Below are 26,413 nucleotides of genomic sequence, written 5' to 3' on the forward strand. Positions count from 1 at the left end.
TCTTGGGGTCCTTAGTTCCAACCTACCAAATGCCTAACATATTTATGGAACCATAGAGAGACTGTTAGCTATAGCAAAACAAACAGTGGAGAAATTTTGATTATTGTTGTGAGATAATGTCTGCTTCAGAGGATAATGGAAAAAGATTCTCTCACTCTTCTTGGTCACTTCTATGCTGTAGAAGTGGCATCTCTTCAACTTCAGCAGCAGAAAGAGAAAAAAACAGTGAAGAACTAAGCAGAAATAGTTCAAGATCATCATCCAATAAGAAGCCAGAAGGATGGAAGGCCATGCCTTTTATTTTAGGTCTTATTCTATTTTTATTTCCTTCCGTATAATCATGCCATCATTCTTTCACAAAGGAATGGTCAATTACAAATACTCTATATTATTTCTTTTTCTAGATAACTTACTGTTTTGGAGTTAATGTTACAGGCAATGAAACTTTTGAGAGGTTAGCAGCGTTTGGTTTGTTTGCTAACTTTATGGTGTATTTAACAAGAGAGTTTCATTTGGACCAAGTTTATGCTTCAAACATTCTCAACATATGGAGTGGTATCACCAACTTTTTCCCTTTGATTGGTGCCTTCATTTCTGATGCCTATGTTGGTCGCTTCCGGACTATAGCTTTTGCTTCCTTTTCTTCTCTACTGGTACAGATTTCTTTCAAACTCTCTAGATTTATTTAGACTTGGTAGAATTAATAGTCTGAGTGAACTGGGCCACTATAGCTTCATTATACTGTAACTTTTTTTTTCTTTTTTCTTTTTATTATGGCCACTTAATTTATTTGCTGTGACTTCCGGCTTTGGAGAACACCATTGATAATTTGCTGTAACATAACACCTAGAGTTGTTCATGTTCATGATTTTTACATCCTAAGTTCTATGTTTTTGTTTTGAATAATGATACAGAAACAATCATCAATCACTCCAAACATCACATTAGCATTCATCATTTGATCATCTCTATCTTTCTATCACTTTATACCGCCTTTTATATTCATTTTTTTCTTTCTATTTTTATCTCTTTATCTTATTAGGTTAGGTGTGAAATGGATTTGTGTGCCCCAAATTGATCATTTTTTTGTCTTTTATTACGTTAATCACTAGGAGCGGCTGCCATTTTAATTTAATAAAAAAATAATCACTTTTTTTTCTTTAATGATGACATTAATATGAAATCGTTTAGTTGAAAGTGATGATTAAATTTTGTCACAAACCTTAAGTGCATATAAGATAAGTATTTTTTTAAATATAATTTATTTTAAACTCAAAAATCAATTAAGATTCAAATCTTAAATCAAAGAAATAAGCTACTATCACTCAACCATTTACTTGTAATCATACATTCCTCCCTCATTGCATTACTGTATAACTGTATATATTATATTTAAAGAAATTGTTTTTCTAAATTGCACCAAAATATTACAACAAAGGGAGAGGTACGGAGAAAATATAGAAAGCATCAAATAAAACTTTTAATTTTAATGTGATGAATAGCGATGCACAAAGAAAAAATAACATTAATGTAGAAAAGTGATGTATTGATTTGTTATATAAATAATATATATTTAATTTAATTTTAAATTGTAATAAATTAAAATAAGAATATTTATTTATGCAATAAAACTGAAATTTCAAAATCAGACACTTCGTAGAGTCACTGGAACCGTGGATGGAAACATAAAAAGAGATAAAAGAGACATGACAATGCAATTGCACAACTTATGGATTATATTTTAAGGCTTTACAATAATATAATAGTGAATAGTCATGCACGAGTTGTACGTGTGTGTGTATTTTTTTACCTAAGATTTTTTTTGCGTCATTAACATATATACCAAATGCATATATGATTGAAAAATTGTTTATGAATTATTTAAAAATAGAAATATTCATCATATTTACTGGGATTCATAATAACTTTTAAAAAACTCTAGTTTAATATATGTGTTTATATATTATATTAATCAATGTATTATATTAGCTGGCTTAAACTCAAAAAGTGGTTGACCTTAATAAAGATAAACTTACATTTCTACTTTATTTCTTTACTCTCTGTTAACAAAACCGAATACTATATATAATCATGCATGTCCTGTTTCACGTGGTCTAGTAGTGTCGTCATATTTTATAATTCAACGTGATAATGGACATGCAATTTTCTAATAGAGAGATTAAATTAGAGTCCATGTGGACTTAATTCAATAATAGATATGAAGCAAAGATAGCAATTTCAATATATTTTGAGCAAGGGGAAACTAATTAAGTTGAATTAGTGGGTTGTTCTAAATGGAAAATCAGTGTTTCGTAAAAAAAAAAAAAAAATATATATATATATATATATATATATATATATATATATATATATATATATCAAAGATAATTATAAATAATTGTCTATCATCAAAAAGAATAAAATCCACTCTCGCCTGTAACTCAGACTAATGCAACCACCTTTCTCCTTTCACATACATGATAAATCATTTCATAGATATGATGCGTAACGTCACATCAAAAGAATCTTACTGTCTTTTGTCTTTGACTTTTATTTTTGGGTGGTTATTCGATAAACAATATTCAAAATTCTCCTACTACATCTTTTAATTATTTATTTTTATACGAAAAGAATTAAATATATTTGATATTTTTGAAATAGTAAATATATTTATTTTTTTCGTTCAATACTTTATTACAAGAAAGCAAGAAAATTTAAAGAATGATCAATAGTAAAAAGATATAGCAATATTAGTATATTACTCTTATAGTCTTATTCCATACACATAGGCACATAACTATATAATTGAATTTCCTATTGAAATTTTTTGTGACAGGGTATGGTGATGGTGACTTTAACAGCATGGTTACCAGAGTTGCATCCTCCACCATGCACTCCTCAGCAACAAGCATTGAACCAATGTGTTAAAGCTAGCACACCTCACCAAGGTGCTCTACTTACGGGACTTTGCCTTTTAAGCATAGGCTCTGCTGGCATAAGGCCATGTAGCATCCCATTTGGTGTGGACCAATTTGACCCCACCACAGATGAAGGAAAAAAAGGTATCAATAGCTTCTTTAATTGGTACTACACCACTTTCACGGTGGTGTTGTTGATCACTCAAACAGTGGTTGTGTATATCCAAGACTCCGTTAGCTGGAAGATAGGTTTTGCCATACCAACAGTGTGTATGTTCTGCTCTATCATCATGTTCTTTGTGGGTACAAGGATCTACGTGCATGTGAAGCCAGAAGGAAGCATTTTCACGAGTATTGCACAAGTTCTAGTGGCTGCTTATAGAAAACGGAAAGTTGAGCTACCAAGTGAGAAGCATGTTGATGGGGTTTTCTATGATCCTCCACTTACTGGGACACAAGTTTTTTCAAAGCTACCACTGACCAACCAATTTAGGTTAGTAAGATGGATATCTCTTTCATTTAGGTGGAGTATCCAGTTTGCATTTGCAATAACTTTGTTATATACTACCATTATGGGTGCGTGTGTTATTATCTTATATCATTGACCAATAATTAAGGTTGGTACCAATAATATGCATAGTAGTTGGTTTAAACAGTGCTAAATTCAATTTTTTTTTTAAGTAAAAGGAATATAATTGAGAGAAAAAAATCACTAAAAAAGATTAGTCAAATTTTCCGTCAAAATTAGTTATCAACAAACAAATGATATATGGTGACCTAAAAAAATAATATATTATATATTATTTATGATTTCTTCTAGAACTTGGATTCAACTTTTGGAATTATTTTAGTATTTTATGGGGGGAAATGCTAGAAAGACTATTATATTCAAATGTTTTAACTAACATGGGCTGATTTATATTTTGATAGGTGTTTGAATAAAGCAGCTGTAATAATGGAGGGGGAGCAAAACCCTGATGGGAGTAGAGCAAATAAGTGGAAAGTTGTCAGCATCCAACAAGTGGAAGATGTGAAGTGCTTGGCAAGGATTTTCCCAATTTGGGCTGCAGGGATCCTAGGATTTACTTCCATGGCACAACAAGGAACATTTACTGTGTCACAAGCCTTGAAAATGGACAGACATCTTGGAGCAAAATTCCAAATCCCAGCTGGTTCCCTTGGGGTCATATCATTCATCACCGTAGGTGTGTGGGTTCCATTCTATGACAGAATCATGGTGCCAACACTAAGGAGAATCACTAAGCATGAGGGGGGGATCACACTCCTGCAGAGAATTGGAATTGGCATGGTGTTCTCCATCTTATCCATGGTTGCTGCTGCATTGGTGGAAAAAGTGCGAAGAGATTTGGCAAATGCAAATCCAAGCCCACTTGGAATTGCCCCCATGTCAGTCCTGTGGCTGGTTCCACAACTAGTCCTGATGGGTCTGTGTGAGGCATTCAATGTGATTGGACAAATTGAGTTTTTCAACAGGCAATTCCCTGAGCACATGAGAAGCATTGCCAATGCATTGTTCTTTTGCTCTTATGCTGGGGCTAACTATGTTAGCAGTGCACTAGTCACCACTGTTCATCATGTCACCAGAACACATAGCCATCCAGATTGGTTGACAAATGACATAAATGCTGGAAGGCTTGATTACTTTTACTATCTGGTAGCAGGGATTGGAGTCCTCAACTTGGTTTATTTTCTGATTGTGGCTCAAAGATATCATTACAAGGGAAGTGGTGACCTCCAAGATACAACTCAAGATGTGGAGTTAGCTTCACAAGGAGAGTTAGATTACTATAGTGCTAAGTATGAAAATTCTGCATAAAAATAAGTGGAAGAAAAAAATAAATATATATATATATATATATATATGTCTATCTTCTCTTTTGAAAGTTGTTCAATGCAATTAGTGTGTTTGAAAACATGTTGAGAAGTAAAAATCACGTTTCGGATGTGATAATTTAGCGCATGTTTGGTTTCAATTATTCGACACAATAACTCACGATAAAATAGAAGTAGTTCATGAAAGCTTATCTGTCTTAAAAAAAAAATAGGTGAAAAAACAAAGATATGCATGTCTTGAACGTGAATTATAATTATTAGTAGTTTTTAAAATGATGCTGAAGATGTGAAAAATCTCTTTTGAGATGTTGAACCAAATAAGGTTGAATCGTTGAGTTTTCTACTCTTCTACGGATATATATAATATCATCTCATTTTATTTTCATACATGATAATGCTATTTCTATGTAATTTTTTATATAACAAACTTCACAATTTAGAAAGAAATACAGAGAGAAAACAGAGTAAATGTCAATATATATGCCATACGAAAGAAGATATCAGTAGAAAGATAAAAAGAATTTTTTTATAAAAAATATTATAAATATAACACTGTCGTATCATAAGACAAGAAATCAGCAAGCTTCCACTGAAAGTTCTTGCTGTTGCGATGCCGGCATGCCCTCCTCATTAAATGAAGCAAAATGTACGTGGAAAGCCAATTCTCTCGTTAAATTATCAAATTTGATGCGTATTATTGCAATGTATCGTTCAACAATTGATGATGATTTAGTATAGTATTTTTTAAATTATTAAGTAAACAAGATGCATGCGAGGGTAAGTGCGCAAGGCACATAATAATTAAATGAATGGAGTAATATTATATCTTCTTAGGTTAAGTGCGCCAGGCAAATCATAATTTTCTTAATAATGTTTTTTATTTTATTAAAAAGATATCAAATAAAAAAGTGAATACAATTAATATAAAAGGATTCAATTACATACTTGAAATACAATTAATATAAAATAATAGTTGGAATGTAAAAAAAAATGGTGGTTATCAATATTTTATTTAATAATTAGAACAAAATACAAAATATATAATGATGTTTATTGGAAGATTTATTCAAATTAATTATTTTATTAAACTTTTTAGACGAAATAGTGGTCATCATTATTTTTCTTAGGAAAAACTTCAATTTACTCCCTTCAACTTAGGACAATATGCACATTTATCTCTACATTTTAAAAATATACAATATAATATTATACATTTTTAAAGAATTTAATTTTCATATATGGATAATACAACAAAATTTATATTATCAACTAATTAAAACTTATCATAAATGTGACTTTTAAAAAATTATTAATATCTTATATTTACATACTATAAATTCATTCTAATTATATTCAAATTTAAAATGTAGTTTTAGTATTTTTGTGTAACATTTGTAAAATCACCATACTCAAAGTCTCAACTCTCAAACAATATATGATAATTTTTTGTATCAAGTTTTTTTAAGGCAAATGTTTATCATTGTTTGTATATTGTGTTTGGTAAAGAGAAAAGAAAAAAATGAAAGTGTGAAAAAAAAAATAGAATGAAAAGAAGTGAAATAGAATAAAAAGAGAATTAAAAGTAAAGTTGTTTGATTGAAGTGAAAAACAACAAAAAAAGATAAAATATTTAGTATATAAGAAAAAAAATTAATCATTAACGCAATTCTCATTTTATCCCTTATTTAAAATATATTTATCCAGATTTTTTTTCTCTATGAAAACATTTTTTAAAGAAAGTAAGACATAATTGATTATATGCCTTTGGTGGCATATTAACTTACAATGTTTGTAGTCACTAATCAAAGAGTACTTCTATCATATACGTCAGTAATCAATAATGTCTTTTGGGAGTCACAAGCAAAGGGGAAAAAATTAGGACTAAATTAATAAAATAATACGTTATTGATACTTCTCACACTCAAGCATTATTTATTTCACTCTTTTTTTTTCTCTATTTTGCATGGAAACATTGTAGTGTAGACCTCACCATTTTTTTAAAACTTTCATACCACTTTCATGTCTATTAAGCACCTTCAACTCTCCTCGCTCTTTCCATCCACTTTTACCTTTCGTGCTTTCACTAGCCCCTGCCAAACACAATATTAGAATACTAGTTAAGAAATTGAACATATAATTTATTTTATTAAAAAGTGTTATTAAATTATTTTGCAAAAAAGAAAGTTATATATATATATATATATATATATATATATATATATTCAGAATATTTTGTACTTTACAACTGTTTTCCTTCATTTTCTCTGAAAAGATAAAGGAACAGATAAACAGTAGATACCACGATATTGTTAATCTTTCCTTCCCTCTTTTATACTATAAGAACCCAAGGAAAGAATAAAATTGGGATATTTTCTTTCCCTTCCCTCGTAGATCGGCCATTCCACAAACCAAAAATGTGTAAGTGTCCCTGCCCTTATAATAATATATTTAGAATTTTAGAACTCGTTATAAATATTTGCAAAAACAAATTTCTTTGAATAAAGGTAATAGGAGAACGTTAAGGTAAAGGATGATAACAATTATTCAGATGGGGAAATCGAACTGTTCAAAGTTCAGATCCTTTTAACCAATTTTCACAACCCACGTTATGGTACGAACATCACTAAAGGGTCACGTTTGCCACCTTCACTCATTTTTTTGCTTTCGGCCTGAATGGTCAATATCAAAGCTAACAAAATTAAAACATTATTTATTTCAGCAACAGGCAACTTCTGTTCTGGATACAATGTACCAGCTGTCGGCTGTCTGTGTGTAAATTATGGTGACCAGCCAGCGACAACGCAACATTAAAAACTTGGGAAAAAGAACGTGCTTGTCTATGACTCTGTAAAAAAAATACATTGGGAGAACAAGGATTTGGTTTCTATGTTGTTACTTTGTTTTTTTTTTTAAGTCATATAATTTTTAATATTAAATGTCATCATTAAATATTATGTATTATTATTTTAATGGGCCAACATAAAAATAATATGGAAAGTGATAGTAGAGAAACTAAAAAAATCTGAAAAAGACAGATAGAAGAGCTTAATTAATGTGTTTTGGGTTAGCATTTGTAAATTTAATCTTGAATTAACTTGATTTTGTAAAATTCATTTAAGATAAAAATAAAATTCAACAAAATTGATTTGAGAAGAATAATGTTGTTTGGATAATTTTAATTAAAACCTGTCTAGAAAAATAAGTACGTAGAGGCTAAATTTTATATTATTCTACTAAAGAGTTGTTAGAGATATCAATGTGATGAAATATAAATGTGGTTGGTAGACAGACCCCATTATATAAGTGGTTAATCAAATTCTCATGGGTGAAGATTAGTAAACAATATTTTACACTAATATCGTAATAACTAAATTTAAAATGAAAATTGATAGACTCTATAGTAAAAGTAACAAATTCTTTTATTTTTTTATCCGAGCAAATATTTTTTTTTCTATTAATGGGTGTTTGCTTTCCTATTAGAACCACACAAAAGTTGTAAAGGAAAGGGCTTAAAATGATACCAATATCTACTCAAACGCTTATTTGATTGAACAATGCATTAAGTTATTATAAATTTTTTAATATTTATCTTTGATTGATCAATTTTTTTTATATATACTTCATAATGTATATGTAAACATGCAATTACTTAGTATAAAAAAGAAAAGAATTTAATAGAGATGCATAGTGAATATGTAAGAGTTTTTGCTAACACAAATCTTCAATTATCATTTGTATTTGTATGACTTAATTTTAAAATATTTGCAATAAAAGATAACAATTTTGTAATTGTGGGAATCCAAGATGACATAGGAAAATTGCTTGTGACTTCCCTTTTGCAATCATCCGTACCAAATCATTCCATTTTAGATAGGAACATCATATTATTATTCTTGAATCCGAGGAGATCAAACAAAATTAAGATACATATATATAACCACACACGAGCTAGGCATGCAAGAGCCAGCTAGTCAACCCACACTGATCAAATCTTAGAAAGAAGATTATACCTACTTTTCCCTCACGAATATGTCCACTTCACGGGATGGTGAATATTGTATGTAGAACCATGGATCATGCAATTGAAGACTCGCAAACACAGCCATCCTTGTGATAATTGTTATAGATGTGGTGTACTTGAGCACTTCTGTTTCTAAATGTGGGAGACATGGTGGGAAAGGTGTCCAAAATTTCTGCCTTTTCATCACTTATATCAGAACTCCACTAACAACGACGCATAAAGAAAGAAGCTTGCACTGTTGCACACCAACCAAATATATGTTTTTTTTTAATCCACAAATATTAATGTCTTAACCACCAAATCACCTTACTACTCCAACAAATATGTGGTATAGACGTATAGTTGATATGTAACTATTTCCTAGCTTTAAGTATATTGGTTACATATTCAATCATCAAGTTTGTATATAAAAAAAAGAAGAATATTTGATAGAAGAAATCATCTTTTTGAATGAATTTTTGTATTTTGAAGAATTAATTTTTGGCTATCAACAATCGATACCTTGGACAACAAAAATAAAAATAAAAAAGCAGCCGCAGCAGCATTTACTTGAATAGCTAAGTTTGGAGATACCACTATAGGATGAAAGAGAATTTGTTGCGATATGTGCTGATGTCGTCATGGGACTACATCATTGAGTTTGTGAAAGATGATCTTCACAACTTATGATGGGATATAACTCTTTTGGTATGAATAGTTTATCTCTCTGAGTTTTTGTTTGGACTATTGAATTTATGTTCTTAATTTTCAAGAAAGGATATTGGTTGGAATTGATTAAAACTTTAGTATTGACTAAATTTGATTCGATGGAGAGATAAACCAGTGATTTTTTTCATTGTGCAAGCAAGATTGGTAACTTGGTTAAAAATTATAACATGTAATTAAAGGAGAATGAATTTTTTAGTAAGAGGGGTTAATTTTTTATTTTCAAAATTATCAAATGGGATAGATTTTAAACAATTACCTATTTAAGGGCAAGTCGTGAATATCGGAATACGAACTTGTTTCAAAAGTCGTGAGTTCATCGTCGACTGAAATTGTACTTTGCCTCGAAACTTCTGTTACAAAAATTAAAAACAAAATAAAATTAAGAAGCTAGTCATACCTATATTTACGACTTTTGCTTACAAAATTGTATTCTTATATATGACTTACCACTGAACAATAATTATTCAAAATCTACCCATATTTGATAATTTTGAAAGAAAAAAAAAATACTCTCTCTTGGTAAAAACTAAATTTTGACGCATATAATCAGTATAATATTCAGCTATGTGATGATAACTTTTTTGAAGCTAAAATCAACTATCTTTTTTTTTTACGTAAACTAAAATGAACTATCTTTTTCCATAAATATGAACACATGCATGTAATTTTGACGCATAGTTGATGATAATTACAAATTTTCTACATAAGCTAAAATGAACTATCTTTTTTTTCTCAATTATTTCCTTCAACTGAAACTAAAATGAGCTATTAGTTAGTTAACTATTAGCTAATTCGTAGATATTATTTTATTTTTTAAAGAAATTATATGAAAGAATTTCTATAAATTAACTAATAGAAATTAATTTTAGCTAATTAATAAAAAAGTTAATTTCAATTTTTTTTTCTTGAAAGTGTTTCTAAAGAAGCTCTTGCCAAACAGGCCTGAATTACTTATCAGGCCTAACACCATCAAAGAACAATTAACCAAAGTAACAAAAAAAAAAAGAGCCATTAACAACAGTGGTTAACCCGCAGGAAAAAAAAAGGGGGTAAGAATAATGAAACTTTCCTAGATCTCCTTGGATGAATTAGAGGAAATAAATTAAGTCTCGGTCATATTGACTACACATAATCAATTTATGCTTTATTTTTTGGGTACATAATTTATGCTTCTTTAACTCATTTCTATTTCTCCAAATGACAGGTCTTATACTTGACTACAAAGAGCTTTCAGTTATGATGGTAAGAGAAGAGGAGGAAGAGGAATGAAAAAAGAGGAGCATATGGGTCCAGTACTTAAAATTAGCTATTGTTAAGAATATGTTAATTTAATATTTTTTTAAGAAGGAACTATCATTTTTTTAGGGAAAGGAACTATATATTTAATCTTAGATTTTAACAACTATTGGCCATTTTGATCCCTGATTTTAATGTACATCAGTCAAATTTGTCTCTTATTCATGTCCAATATGTAGTCGGTGTGAAGAAATGGATGTTGCTTTTTCGGGGTAGTCAAGTGGTAAATTAGGAGGAAGTATAAGTGAACTTATTTGCAAGTGGCGAAATGATGATTAATCGACACATCTCGAGTCAATCTTTTTTTTTTTTTTTTTCACTTTTCACACATTTCACTCACGTTTTTCTTGGTGTACAATTCATGGGCTGTTGGGTATGATTACTTCATCCAAAAGTATAAAAGGTATTGATACATCAAATTATTTTCAAAAATTATTATTACTAATCAATTATATGATATCTTCAATGCTATAAAAAAATTGGTAAATACTATAAGCATTGCTATTTTTACTGTCATTTAATCATAAACTATAGTATAATAAATTTATTAAATTTTATAATAAATATAGTAAAAATCATATTAATAATAAATTTTTTTGTTAGTTATTACAGACTTCTTGTGCATAAAAATTAACTTCTATAAAAAAAGAAAATTTAGTTAATAACTTTTATGATTGGCATTTAATTGTTCATTTCACATACTTTTTTTAGCACAAAAAACTCATTATTTCATCATGAGTTAGAGGTTGGAAAGGAGATATCATTGCTCACGAATCATGATGGTGCAAATTAATATTGATAAAATTATATGATTTGAGGGGCTCAGTCTTGGAAAGGAGAGGGACTCTATTTGTGCCAAATTCCTTTGCTACTCCACTATGCTGAGGATTCTTATGTGGGATATATTTCATCCTCAAAATGTGGGATATATTTCATCATTTAACATAGCTAAAAGAATTTCAACTACAGCAGATTCTGGCCAGTTTACTCTTCAATGGGTTGGGTCAAGCTCATGTGCAAAATGAAATGAAAAACTAAGCCCAAACACCTTGGTTGTCTCAATTGATCTACTGTGTATTGGATATTTAGGTTCCATTATTATTAGGAGACCTTTGTTATTGACACTACCTTTTTTTCTATTGCACCCCCTTCTTTAGTATTTTTTATTTTAACATAAATACCCTCACAAAAATGCATTTCTGTTTTCTATTGCACAAAATGAAAAAATATTTCCATTTTGTATTGGGGTGTGTGTTCACAGTATGAAATGAAAATGCATTTTTGTTTCGTATTATGGCAAGATAAAAAACAAACGTATTTCTGTTTACATAATATAAAATGGAAACATTTTTCTATTTTGTATTTTGACAAGAGGCAAAATGGAAATACATTTTCATTTTGTATTGAAAATCTAAGGCCCCTAATAGCAATATGTGTCATCCTATACTAAAAAACAATTCTAAAAATATCAAAACAAACAAGATCAATATCTGTTGAATATAAAATTAATAAGTTTGGTAATAATGAGTTTTTGTTAAATAATATTATTACAATTAGTCTTCAGTAATATTAACAGCATTGCCATTTTTTTCTAATTACAAACTAAGTGTTAAAATGTTGTATACGACCTAGGTATGAAATTTCCCATGAGCGAGAGCGAGACTCTTCACTACATTATCTGGTCTTTTACTTATTTGAACTGTTTTTCTATTTATCCAATATTTTTATAAAATGTAATGGAGAAAATATAACTCAATATTTTGAATGACCATTGTGTTTATAATATTGAGAAACATTTACTTTAGAATTTTAATATTTATTCTATGACAGAACCCGAGAAATGATAATATGTATATTAGTTCCTATAAACAATAAAATAGAAAGAGAAACAAATTTAATGTGGTTCAACATGTTTTTCTTACGTCATCAAGTGGAACATGTAAGCAAATAATCACTATCTCAAATAAGCTAACAAATTTTATAGATAAACTTGAAAAAACTCTCCCCATTATAAATTTTCTTGATAAACTTAAAAAACACTATTATCGCATAAGTCTTTAGTTGAATGATACTTTTTCTCTTCACAAGGATCCCATTCTATAATGATGGTGAATAACTTCATTCATAAATGTAATTTAATAGACTTTTATTGTTTCACCTCTCCATTTATCTTTTTATTAGACTAATGGAGTTTCTCGAGAGTTAGATATATTCCATTACATCTTGAAATACATCTCTTAACTCTTTTTTTTTATGTGCTTAATTCTTCGTTCACTTATATTAATATTTAAAAATTTGGATTAATTTTCCAATATTTCATAAATATGAACTAGAGAGATAAGAAACCTATATCAATGTTGTCAATTTTCCTTTAGTATAAAAATTTCATGTTTACTAAATATATATTTTCATTTTATACAATATAATATATATTATAATTTTTCTAATCAACTAAGATTGACCTAATGATAAAGAATTTTATAATTAGCATGAGACTTTAGGTTTAAACCACATTATCACCATTATATAAAAGAAATTACATTTTTTTATGTGATTGTTATGAAATATTTATCGATTTTATTAATAATTAATCTTTGTGGTAAAATTTAAGTGATCATCTTTAGTAAGATATTTTCTCTCAAAATTCAAACTCAATACCTTACTTAAGCTATTTGATCCTAGGTCCACTTTTACTTGAATAAAATGCTTCTTGGTTTATAGTTTTTCCACTTTGAGATTAAAAAAAGAAAATATTGCCACTCCTCGAATCTCATTAATTTAGAAATTCAAGAATTTATTTTCACAAATAATTGAATTGAATTTCTTAAATGAAAATCAAATCAAAACTATGTTGGATAAACTAGTTAGAATCTGAGAAACTATTTAGTAGCTAAAAGTTAAAAAATTAGTTTATTAAATTATAAGTATTTGGTAAAATTAATTGTTGAAGTAATTGAAAAGTATAAAATAATAGAAAATAATAAAATCATGATTTATTTTAAAAAGCTAATAGGAAAAATGAATAAATATATTAAGAATAAAAGTGATTTTTTTTAAATTAAAAGTTAAAAATTAGCATTTTAAAAAATACTACTTCAAACAATATTTAAAAAAATATTAAAAATTACTAAAAAATTATTAAAATAAAATATTTATTAAATTATTAAACAAATTTTTTAATTAATAAAATAAATTAAAAACTAACTAAAATAACATAATCGAAATTGTATTTTTAGCAAGTGAATAATACCCTAGTTCTCTTTGATATCCATAGGATGATGATCCATTCTACCCAGCTGGCACAAACGATGCTGTGTCCATGTCTAATTGGATCAAAAAATCCCACAAGTCCAAGGAAGGAAGCCATTCGAAGCTGTCCACAGAACCGACAAGTTCGGCCCACTCGGTTTCCTCCCCATTTTTCTAAACACACAAAAATCAAAACCTCAAACCGAACACTCTCATTATAAACTCTCCCAAACCCAAACTACACTCTCCACACACACACACACACTCACCGCCGTATCGTTCACACTGAACCAATCCAAACCCCACTCTCTCTCTCTCCGCCGCAAACGACCCTTCTCCGGGGCGGCGCCACCGTACAACCCCCGATTTAACTAAAGGAGCAACAGAAGGAGCTGCTTGGTTACAAATGGCGGCCACCGCAAGCAACAATGACGTCGCCGCCGCCAACGACGGTCCCGTGATGAGCCTTATCAACAAGCGCCTCCGCGCTCTCCGCAAGAAGCTGAACCGCATCCTCGCCATGGAAGAGGCCGTCACCTTGGGCAAGCCCTTGAACAAGGAGCAGGAAGAGGTTCTACGCTCCAAACCCTCCGTCCTCGCCCTCATCGATGAGCTCGATAAGCTCCGGCAACCTCTCGCCACCGCTCTCTCCGAAGAGCTCCAAATCAACGGCACGTCTTCTCAAAACCCTCGCCACGAGACCGAGACCGAAAACGAAACCCTAGCTGAGAGCTCCGGCTCGACTGAGCCGAACTCGAACTCGAGGAACGACGTCGTTGTGGAGGACCTGCTTAATTTGCTCTATTTTGGTTCACTTTTCGATGTGAAGAGTGACTTTGCGTCCACGATGCTTACCAGGACGCACGAGCGTGGCTGCTGCTTGACCTACGACTACGTCACCGACGATGCCACCGATCTGCTTGGCGAGAAGGACTTGGATTCGATCTCCGCACTGAGAGGGTTGCTCGTTTCGCGGCCCGCGGATTCAAGCTTTTCGCACAAGAACGCGCTGCACCGCTGCGTGGAACACGCCAAGCTGTGGCTTGCTAAGTCGGAGCAGCCCATTGGGCCTGATGCTGATGTTACTTGTATGGTTCTGTTGAATTGCTCTTTTTTTCTTTCGTGTTGAGTTGTTTTTTTACTTGTTAACTTTTTATTGAGTGTTTTTTTGTTTTTTTTTGGTTTTTGGTTTCTTTTTTCTGTAGATGCTGCATTAAGGGAGAAGTTGAACAAGATTATGTCTTCGGAGTACTTTACTACGACACCTGAGATGAAGGCTCCGGTTGAAGTTGCTGCGGCAGCTGCTGGGGGAAATTACGTTTCCTTCCATGTGCCGGTGCATGGGTCTGTGGTTCCGGTTGAAGTGGAGCAGCCTGTTTTTCAGTCTCAGGAGAAGGTATAATTTATAGTGCTTGTTGGATTGGTTGTTTTTGAAAAGTTAGTGTTTGGAATGCGTTGCTTGTTTTGAATTGGTAAAATGGGAATTCAGCTGAGTTAAGTTCATGGCTTGAATGCTGTTATGTCTTTGTTGGAATGAAGTTTAAATTTTTTGGACTGCTTTGGGACTGAAGTACCGTAGATGTCAACATTACTTTATTTGGTTGGATAAAATGTTGTTGGGAAGTGATAGAACTTTTGTTGAGAGGTGATTTCTGTTTATGGTTGCACAGGTAAGAGGGGAGGGATGTGAGAAGGATGTTTGCTGATTTGTTTGTTGTAATTCTTCTGCTGATACATGGGGTTAGGGAAAAATTAAATTAGAATCTCATTGTGTTTCTTAGTTTTGAAGAAAATCATTATATTTCTTCTCCGGTGTTACTGCTTTATGCAGTGGACTTGAAGTGTATTTATTAATTTATATAGATGAATAAGCATGGTTAACCTCATTATACTTTCTTTGTTATGCAACCTGGATGAATGTAGTATTGATGAAGTCGTGCTTAAGAATATGCTCTAGATTTACATGTCCCAGTGACTTAATTGAAGTTGGCAAGTTACTCATTTGCTTCGGCTACAGCTGAAATGCTATAGGAGGAGGGTATCTGTAATATACTGTACTACTGTGCTTAAGCTATAAAGGGGCATGAGACCTATAAATAATTTGTTTTCTATCATGAATCATGAGTTATAAAAAATATAGAATTATGCAATATATATTTGTTTAATCATGGTTATCAAACTCGGGAGACTAATTAACTCGTATGAGTTGACGAGTCTACAGGCACGGTCTTGTTTAACTTGGTGGCAAATTACTTTTTGTGTGTATTTGTAGCAGACTCGCAATCTTGAGGCTGAACAAGTTTGTTGGGTCAATTTTTAATCCAAAACACATGTCGTTTTGGTTGTTTTTAGTGCATTTAGGGACATGGTTATGTGACCTTTAGCGTTGCTGGTTATGGCGTTGCAACCTTTGTTGTGGGTAAGGCACTGTGACCTTTGCTGTTGTGGACAGCCTTTGTGACCTCCCACTCCTCTGTGTTCTCTTGTCTGTTTGTGGCAGTGCTAGCTAAAAGCACCTGATGGGTCGGGTCATAGTCAGGGTTTCTTTCTTTATCTCTTGTCTGTTTTGTATTGTTGGGCCTCTGTTTGAGCCCAACAGGTATTTTTTTGTTTTTTTATGAAAACATAGCATATAATATATAATCAACTAAAGAATAATAATAATAGTAATAATAATAAATATAAGGGTATTATAAAAGAGAAAAAAGATTATGCGCTGACAATGTAAAAAGTTTTATGCAGTCATCCAATTACAACTCACCATGTATGATAAGTTTGTTGACTTTTAAAATAATTATGTAAAATGATGAAATGTGATTGGATGACGGTGTTTTACACCGTCAGTGGATAGGCATTAAACTCATTATAAAAAATAAAAAAACTATTTAAAGCATAATATATAACAGTGATATAATAAATTAAATAATAACAGTGATGAAAACTAAATAAAGCATAATATAATAAGTTAAAATAAGTGTTTTATTATATTATTTATATGAAGTTGACTATTACAAGTTTAAAGTTGAGTTTACAGAGCTGCACCAAGTTTATGTAAAATCTGGAGTTTGACAACCTTGTGTGTAATCTTAATGCACAAAGTGCAAGATAGAGTTATCCCCTGCACTTGAAGTGTTAGGAGAAACCTTTTAGTAGCTAAAGTACCCTGTACACAATACACATGCATGTCTTCAAGTAGATTGTTATATTTTGTTCTACACAGTTAATCTGCAATATGTACAAAACATCATGTTGTACATAGTTATCCCACTAGGTTCTGCTTCTAGACGTGTTCTACACATACACGTCTTCCATTATTATTATATTATTATTGTTGTTGTTGTTATTATTAATGTGTGCAAACAATGATAAAATATATGATGTTTAGAACCATTCTTGATATAGAAGAATGTACAAGCAGAGGTTCTGTTTCTTACAGATGGTATTTCATGTGGGCATGTCTAAATATTTCCAATGTTTTTTTATAATTTTTCTCCAATATGCTGGGAACAACCATTTTGGAGTGATTTTTCTAGATTATATTTATTTTTTCTGTTAGGTTGAAATGAAGAGACCCTTCTTCACGACATGTTTTGAGAAATTAAATCTATATCTCTGAAAGTTGAGTCTTTGGTTATAGGATGTGTATGCAAGTTCTATGTCAGAATAGGCCTTGTCTATCTTCTTTAAATAAGAAGGAATGTCATACTCCCTCTGGTCTTGATTATAAGCAAAAAAAGACATACTTCACAGTTATTAAGAAAATTAGTTAATTTCATCAAATGGTGTCATTTCCAATTAAAAAATAAACATTTTCCCTAAATTATCCTTCATTGGAACTTGATATCAATCATAAAAAAAAGTCTTTGGCCTTATTAAATGAAGGGTATTTTGTGGATAGTTTCATTAAATAAGGTATAGGTAATTGGGATTTGTTTATATTTGAGACAAAAAAAAAAGAAGCAATTTTTGTTGCTTATATTTGAGACCGGAGAGAGTATAGTTTATGGGAGAATTGGTAGTGCATTGATAACTCTCCTGACCATGTCTTCTAGAATATTATTGTCATTGTTGACGTTGTATAGTGTGTTGTACTTGTTCTCTTCAATTGAAGTCAAAATGTTTTTTACTGATAAGTCCTTGGTTTCAGGCTTCGAGTTATCAACTGTTGCATTTCCCTATTCTAAGTGGCGAGTTAGTGTTTATATGGTTAAATTTCCTGTTTCTGTGGGGTTAGCGAAATGATATAATATACCAGTGACATGGTCTGTCTTTTTAAGTATGTGGCTGTCTCAAATACCAGATGGAGTGCTACCTGGGTGTGTCCAAAGTGATGATAGAGGGCATGAGAGGGAAATTCTCCATTCCATTGTCTGTGTAGTGGTGTATTGGTGTTCCATCCCCTGGCCAACATAGGTGGCTGATAAACACTTGTAACTTACTAGGAAATAAGTTTTCCTTATCTTTTGAAGTTCTACTTCTACTATGAAATAAGTTTTCCTTATCTTCGAAGGTCTAACAAGTGTGTCGTGTACTATGCATATTAGGCCAAAAATTTTAAGATCACTGTTATTCTGGTGACAAGTGTGCAAATATCTATTTATATTTACTGTTGAACTGTTATTTGAATTGAATCCTGATCCAGTGTAATAGTGGTGCGCAAAATTAAATGTATGCCTATAATTTTCATAAACAGACTAACACTCATACAAGAAAGTTGATTGATCTATGTAGTGGACACCCGATAGTGTAACGAGGTTTTGTCGTCATTGTTTTTATTTTGAATACTTGCACAACATTCTAGAAGCACATATGGTTGCTATGGCGACTGATTGTTTTTTCTCCCATTTTGTCCTCTTTCTATTTACACATACGGATATATCTGTGAAGTATAGCTTGACATTTTTTATAATTAACAATCATTGTTATAAACTATAAGTCTGGTGCTCTTGGTGATGGGAACCCTAAAATATTTTGGAAGAATGAAGAATAACTCTGTTTCAGTCATGAATTTATGATGAGAGCACACAAAGTACTCCTTTCCTTACAAGGGCAACAACATTACAACTAAGAAATCTCAGTTAACAAAATTATTATTCTGATCTGCCCAGTGCTGTAAACTTTTTACCTATTTAAACTGGATAGACTGGTGGAAGGCCTATGTCTTTGAAATTTGTAGTATATGGTAGAAGAAATAAGAAATAGGCTAGTAGTTTTTTGTATCTGTGCTGAACAGTTATATGTGGTTTATCCGACAGTTATTTGTATTAATTGTGGATTGGAAAATTATTGTGTAACAGTTGTTCCCCTTCTAAGTGAACCCTCATGTGCTGAGTGTTTGGACCGAAAAATCTGGTCACTAAACCAGATTGTTTTAGTTGTACAATACTGTTTTGCGTTTCTAATCTCTGAGTCAGCCATAAACTCTATGTCCTCCTAAATTCCCTTACCACTGTTGTAACCACCTTAACTAACTATCTTATGGAATAAACACACCAAATCCTGCATGAACTTTCTACTGAGTCTTTTCCACGTGCCTAACAACCTCTAGATTTTATTCTTTAAACTTTAAAGGAGGTTCCCAACACCTAGGTCTTGCCATTATTTGGAGATCAATTCCAAAGTTATGGTCTCTCTGTTGCAAGTATTCTTAGGAATGATGACAATATTTTCACCTTGGCTTTTGATCAATTCCAAAGTTATGGCTCCTTGACAACTTCACAATATCGATATTTCATAATCAAAGTTCGTGCAAATACTGTAACATTCAATTACCTAGCACTAACTAGTGTGATAACTTTCTTTAAGCTGTGTAAAATGTGGCAATGTAAAACATTATTTGTTTCTATTATCCCGGATTTTTTTAAAGTAGTCTTTTTTTCTTTCCTTTCTTTTTCTTTGGTGTAAGATATCTATGGTGCTTCACTTGTTCTGTGATATGAATTCTACAGATACACTTCAATTCTCACTGCTTGTCGCTTTTGGTAAAGAATATTGTTTTTTTCATCTTTGAATCAAGCCAAAATAAATTTGGATACTTTATACTATTAGCTTATAAGTTCCATATGCTTTTATTAGGATGAAGGAACTGCAATTCAAGGACATGGATCTGAAGAAGATCCCTCTGATCCTGAGGGAGAGCTTCTGAAGGTTTGTATAATTTTGGCTAGATATTGTACTGACATTGAAGTTGATCAGATGCTAAAGGTTTTATTATTTTTTCTGCAGGATGAAGTAGAAGCAGAAGCAGAAAATGCAGGTGAAGTGGTGTCAGTTCAACATGAACAGACGAACCAGCAAGTGGATCTAGAGTATAATGAACGAGATGTAGAGGCAAAGGACCAGCAGTCATACCCCAGGAGGGGTTATCAGAACCATAGAGGTGGTCGTGGTGGAGGTGGTCGCAGGGGTTACTCAAATGGTCGTGGAGGTCGAAGTGGTGGCAGAGGAGGCTACCAAAATGGGCGCAACCAATATTATGATCAACCTGGAAATTATTATCCAAGGAACAACTATTATAACAACAGAGGAAGAGGTGGCAGAGGTGGTGGCTATTACAACAACCATGGTGCTGGTGGTCAAGTTAATCACGTCGCAGGTGATGTGGGGGTGCAATCATGATAAGTTATGAGTTGTTTATAGTGGTTATTACTGTCACTAGTTGGTGGTGAACCATTTTTTATTCGCCTGGCATGAAAACATGTTTTGAACAATTTTGTTTGACACTTGAAAGTTCAAACGTCTAGACTCCTCCACTATTTTGTAGTCCAGTGGCTAGTGTGGACCTTTGTCCGAAATCTCACATGAAGAAACTAAACTGTATGCGAATATCTAATGTTCTGGAGACTGGAATGTTGCTCTTGTTTTCTCTTTCTGCAATAGCCGCCAACCAGTTGGCGCTTTTGTCACCCCTTGTTTAGGAAGGTAGATACTTTCGTAAGGCACAAATTGCAAAAGCAGTGTCTCGTTGGAAAAAATATTACAGTTGCATTCTCTGATTGGTTTTTATTTCTCCTCGAGCCATAACTTTTCACTGCACTAAGGGCACATGACATCAACTTATGCATATTTACAAGCTTTATTACAAAGTATCCTTTAAGTTAACTTTCAGGTGGATATTAAAATAAATAAACTAATGTCAAATAAATAAAGTAGCATTTGATCTAATTTTACTGAGTTTTTCTTTTTTAAGTATTCTTTTTTCTAACTGATTGGCATAATCAAAAGCTCTAATTTTTAAATTTTCATTCATAAGATTTTTTTAATTGTGCCTGATTCAATTTAAAAAAGGTTAATCACAATTTTGAAGAATAGATCGAACTATTCAACCTAAGTCACATCTTCCCCTAACTTTTGTTTCACCCGAATTTGGTATCTGCGGCGTATCAATATCTTGAAAATTTTCTCCAATTTCATAAAAAAAAGATAATAGGTGAGGATTTCTTGTCTTCAATATTATCACTATCATACTAATGACTGGAATTAGGTCCTTTGATACAACAAAAGAACTCCAACAAAAGTACAAATATATATAATCCTTTTTACACGCAGATCTTCGTCACTGATTGACTCGGACTGAACTTTTTTTTTTTTTGTTTTTAAATAATTTTCTTTTTCTTGCGATAAAAAAATTAACTTTTGTAAACAATCTTCTCCGTTTGTGACATTCAAATGACTCGGCTGCATCTTCAATTCCTTCCAACTTTTAAGTCAGATCAAAATATTGGTGTTTGTTAAACAACATTTCATGATAGTGATGCATGCTGATCAACCTATCCGATCAAAATAAATTTGTTGGCAGAAATTTTGTTAAGACTCAGAAAATATACCCAAAACGCTGATTCAATAAACATTGATGCATTAATCAAAACTTTCGTGGTGGTAGTTGTGGGTAATGATAGCTCTATAACCATTCGTGGTAACACTATCTATCATTACTCATTACTTGAGTTATATTTCCACACTATATCATCAAATTAATGCATAACAATATGTTAGATAGCTCTATAAATCTATATATGTTATTGTAGATTTATCACAACTCCAAACTTCAAATTTTACTTGTCCTTAAGCAAAAATTAATCACAACTCGGGGTCAAAGTGTGTTCTATGCCTGAATCTCTCTATCCCAGTTCAACTATTTTTGGTGTTACCTTTTATTTATTTAACAAATGGTTGCACTAAGCCTAATGAGTTCATAGCAAGTCAAGTTAACAAAGAATATTAACTCTATCACACACATACATACATATCACATTCAATCCGCATCCTCCTCTCACTCACCAGGGAATCAAGCGTTTCACTCAACTCATCAAATAGTGAGTGTTATTTACACTTAACATTATAACATGTTACTTTTACCATATGCTTGACAAGAATCTAAAATCATTACCACACAACAAATACACACATATTAAGAGATTTTTTTTTCTGGGTTGTAGTAAACCTAGGGTCATAGATAAAAAAAATATTTGAAACAAGGTTGATGAAGCACCAATAATGCAAATCAACTTTATAATTAATATCATTTCAATTCCATTTCAGAGTAGTGCTGTCTTCCACTACTCCACTACTTCACTCTGCCTGTAGTTTCTTATAATCACCTACAAGATAATATCAGTAGAATTTGTTACTTTTGCTTCGAACACTGACTGATTCTTAGTGTATAATTATCGCCATTTGTAAACACATATAAATAGAATGAATGCAATGAAAAAAGACAAGAATTATAAATTACTTTTTAGTGTAGTTAGCATAGTGTAATCGTCTATAGTGTAGTCGTCTGTTTTTAACAATAGTTTTATCAATTTTTATAATAATTAATTATCTTAAAAGTCACATTAACAATAATTTTAGTTAATTATTTTTTTACATTGGCAATGCATATTGATTAAATTTTAAATAAAAAATGTAGTTTAAAAAAAACATATAATAAGACATTTTAGATTTTTTTAAAATAAGTTTTACATCTTTGATAGAAAATATAAAATCTTAATGTAGGTATTAGAAAAACTTGACAACACATTTATTTCATTTAATTCACGCTTATTTGAAAGTTATAATAAATACGCGCACTTAAGCTATGGGATACCTATTAGATTTTTTAAGGCACTATTTTTTTAATACTACTATAGTACTATGTATTTATTCTCTTTTCTTGTTTTTTCACCTCTACTGCTCTGAAATGGAATTGAAAAGAGGATTGACGGCTCTTGCCCATTCATTCACAAGCTATTCAACTTGTTTATTTAAACAAACAGCTCATGCTGATTTGATTTTTGCGTGCTTATCGTTCTTTACTGTCACCTGGAATTCTTTTTAGTTAATTACTTAATTAACTCAATTTTCTGGGAATCATAAATACCTGTTTTAGTTTGTAGAGTTTGTTATGAAGATCAACACTTTCATCTGAAAGGGATATAATAAACAGAAAAACAACCCGGTACTAAAAATGGAAAATTGATTCTTAACAAAAAAAAATTTCGTGGGCAAAGGCTGAAAATTAAATTAGAGGTGTACAAGTTGAACCAAACTTTAAATTTAACTTGTTAGGGAAAAAATATAAAACTTAAACTAATAAATTTAAATTGTTTAACTCATTTATCACCCAGTTATTGTTTTTAGGCTTAATTACTGTTTTAGACTTAAATTTTAGAGATTAAAAAAAGCACACCTCAAATTCAGATTTAAATTGTAATTAAATCTTGTTTAAAATTACTTTTGATATCAAATATTAATTTTTACTTATTTTAAAAATTGTTGAAACCAGTATGACAAAGAAATTAAATGGATTGATTTTTCAAATTAAAACATAATGCTAATTTATTTTAAATTTGCACTTTAAAACTGTCACAAAATGTTAAAAAATATGATAAAGTACTATAAATCGACACAAAATATTAATTTATTATGTTAGAGACTAAAAATAATAATTTGTCAAAATTCATAAACTAAAAAAAATATTTTTAAATTTCTAGGACTAAAAAAAACACCTCCTAAATTTAGAGACTAAACAATAATTAAGCCTTATTTTTATTTATCAATTTCATTTGACTTCTTTTGAAGTTAGATATTCACTTTAAAGGAATAAAATGGATAATTATCTAATCCACTAGGATGAATTCAGAGGCGAAGAGTTTTGATTTATAAAATTGATTTGGTGATGAAAAGGAAAACAAGAAATAAAATGTTATGGATTTAATTAATTATTTTATTAATATTTTAGCAAACTAACCACTAACATTTCACGGATAAAAAAAAAAAAAAAAGAAGCTTGCAAGACCGTTTACTTTATGTTCCAAAATCAGCTGTAGGCATTCAAGAATCTGGTTGGCTATTTTGTGGGGTGACTCGTTTACTAAGAATTAATGTGATAATAATTAATAATTTAATTCCCCATCATGCACGATACTTGTTACTCTATATAAGGTCGAAATGTTACGTCACCCAAAATTCACTCACAATAACAATTCCTACACAGCCTCAAATCAGTATTGGTTTTTGATCCCCCCAAAGGAATTGAATAGCAGCAATTAACATTATGGGAGCCAAGTTTTCCACTTTTGAGTTTGTTGAAAAATCATCACATTCATCATCCCTGATCCTCACCTTCCATTCCACTGCTAAATGGAAGGCTCACTTTGATGTCTCCAAAGAAACAAACAAGCTGGTAAGTTTGATATATAAATTATAAAATGAGCTATAATTAACATTATCAGCTTCTGAAATTCTGGGTTTAATTTCATGAGGCCATTAGTTAATTGTCTTTTTTTAATTCATTAAAGATGGTTATCGACTTCACCGCTACGTGGTGTGGACCTTGCAAATACATGGACCCAATTATCAAAAATTTTGCTGCAAAATACACAGACGTGGAGTTCATTAAGATTGATGTGGATGAGCTAATGGTAAGATTCGCGTGGTTTCTTTCATAATGATAATATATATACTTTTATTTTTAATTAGTTTTAGAATTTAATTTTCATACACCCATATTTTATACTGCACATGGAGTAGATTTTTATATTATCAAATAATTATAAATTATATTAACGATTGAGGGTATAAGAATTGATCTGGTGTTGTTTAGTTTAATAAATAATCTTAATTTAAGTTTTGATATGCATTGAAAATTTGACTGATCAAGAAAATTGTCTTCATCAAAAGATACTTATATATGTAATTTATACCAAAATATTATACATTTTCTTACATATATTACTCTAAAATTAATTATTAAAAATTTTAATATTTTACAATATATAAAAATTTATGATTGGAAAATATTATAATATATAATAAAAATTACATATTCTAATTAAAATCTTAGCTATATGCCCCATTTTGTTTAACAGAAAAATTTACTTTAATTTGATACAAATGTACATATAAATGGAAACAGGAGGTGGCCCAGGCTTTCCAGGTGCAAGCAATGCCAACATTTATACTAATTAAAAAAGGGAAAGTAGTGGAAAAGGTGGTGGGAGCCAAAAAGGAGGAGCTGCAGAAACTGATTGATAAACACAGGAATTGAGCGATGGCTTTAATTTTTAATATATATATATATATATATATATATATATAGAGAGAGAGAGAGAGAGAGAGAGAGAGAGATCAAGTGTGTTAATCCTAAAAAAAACATGTATATTGGTGTAAGGTGTTGTTGTCTGGCAAGAGCATGTATGATCGTGTATAGACATTTTGGGATCTAAGGTAAAAATGTTAAAAATGTTTTTTTTTTACAAGAATTTTAAAGAGATTTAGTATATTATATAAAATATCAATTTTTATATTAATCTTCTAACTTTTTTAGCTGCAAAATCATTTATCAGAGTTTTATAATCAAATAATTCTAACACTTCACTTTCAATAGATAAAATAATTAACCCATTCAATCTATCTTGTAACTCATTCAATATGATTCAATCTATCATGTTTTTCTTCATTTGACATTGTTCGTTGATAACATGATGAATAGAAATATCTATTATTTTCATCTTTTGGATATTGAAAATTGTCATGTTTGATAGGATCCTTTTCTATCACTAAATCTCTAAATTTTCCATCAATATTTTTCTATAGTCTTAGGTCATAAATATTTGTAGGTACTTCACTAGAAGTGTTATTATGCTCAACATTCCCTTCTACTCCTATTTCTAAAATATTGTCTTCTAGTTCTTGATTGAAATTATAATTATTTGTGTTGTGAGTATTATTTATAAGTGGTTGTTCTATCAAATTTTTACCATTGTCAGTATCATCTTTAGGTGGTTGTTCTACACCGTTGTCAGTATTATCCATAGATGGTTGTTCTATAACATTTTCTTCGTTGTTAGTATGATCTATCAGTGGTTGTTCTATCACATTTTCA

At 30.9% G+C, this 26,413-nt stretch overlaps 3 protein-coding genes across 3 annotated transcripts; all 3 read left to right on the forward strand.

The window, feature by feature from the left end:
- On the forward strand, positions 1-4,852 carry LOC114379292 (protein NRT1/ PTR FAMILY 2.13-like). Its single transcript, XM_028337932.1, has 4 exons — positions 1-306; positions 436-653; positions 2,837-3,411; positions 3,849-4,852. The coding sequence occupies exons 1-4, from the start codon at positions 117-119 to the stop codon at positions 4,753-4,755; spliced, it is 1,890 nt and encodes a 629-aa protein (XP_028193733.1). The 5' UTR covers positions 1-116; the 3' UTR covers positions 4,756-4,852.
- A 9,386-nt stretch (positions 4,853-14,238) lies between these two features.
- On the forward strand, positions 14,239-21,051 carry LOC114379301. Its single transcript, XM_028337944.1, has 4 exons — positions 14,239-15,134; positions 15,252-15,442; positions 20,122-20,193; positions 20,272-21,051. The coding sequence occupies exons 1-4, from the start codon at positions 14,453-14,455 to the stop codon at positions 20,662-20,664; spliced, it is 1,338 nt and encodes a 445-aa protein (XP_028193745.1). The 5' UTR covers positions 14,239-14,452; the 3' UTR covers positions 20,665-21,051.
- A 3,469-nt stretch (positions 21,052-24,520) lies between these two features.
- On the forward strand, positions 24,521-25,576 carry LOC114370359 (thioredoxin H2-like). Its single transcript, XM_028327679.1, has 3 exons — positions 24,521-24,712; positions 24,828-24,950; positions 25,445-25,576. The coding sequence occupies exons 1-3, from the start codon at positions 24,584-24,586 to the stop codon at positions 25,574-25,576; spliced, it is 384 nt and encodes a 127-aa protein (XP_028183480.1). The 5' UTR covers positions 24,521-24,583.
- Positions 25,577-26,413: the final 837 nt, after the last annotated feature.

Source organism: Glycine soja, chromosome 2 (assembly GCF_004193775.1).
Source record: "Glycine soja cultivar W05 chromosome 2, ASM419377v2, whole genome shotgun sequence".
Classification (NCBI taxonomy): domain Eukaryota; kingdom Viridiplantae; phylum Streptophyta; class Magnoliopsida; order Fabales; family Fabaceae; genus Glycine; species Glycine soja.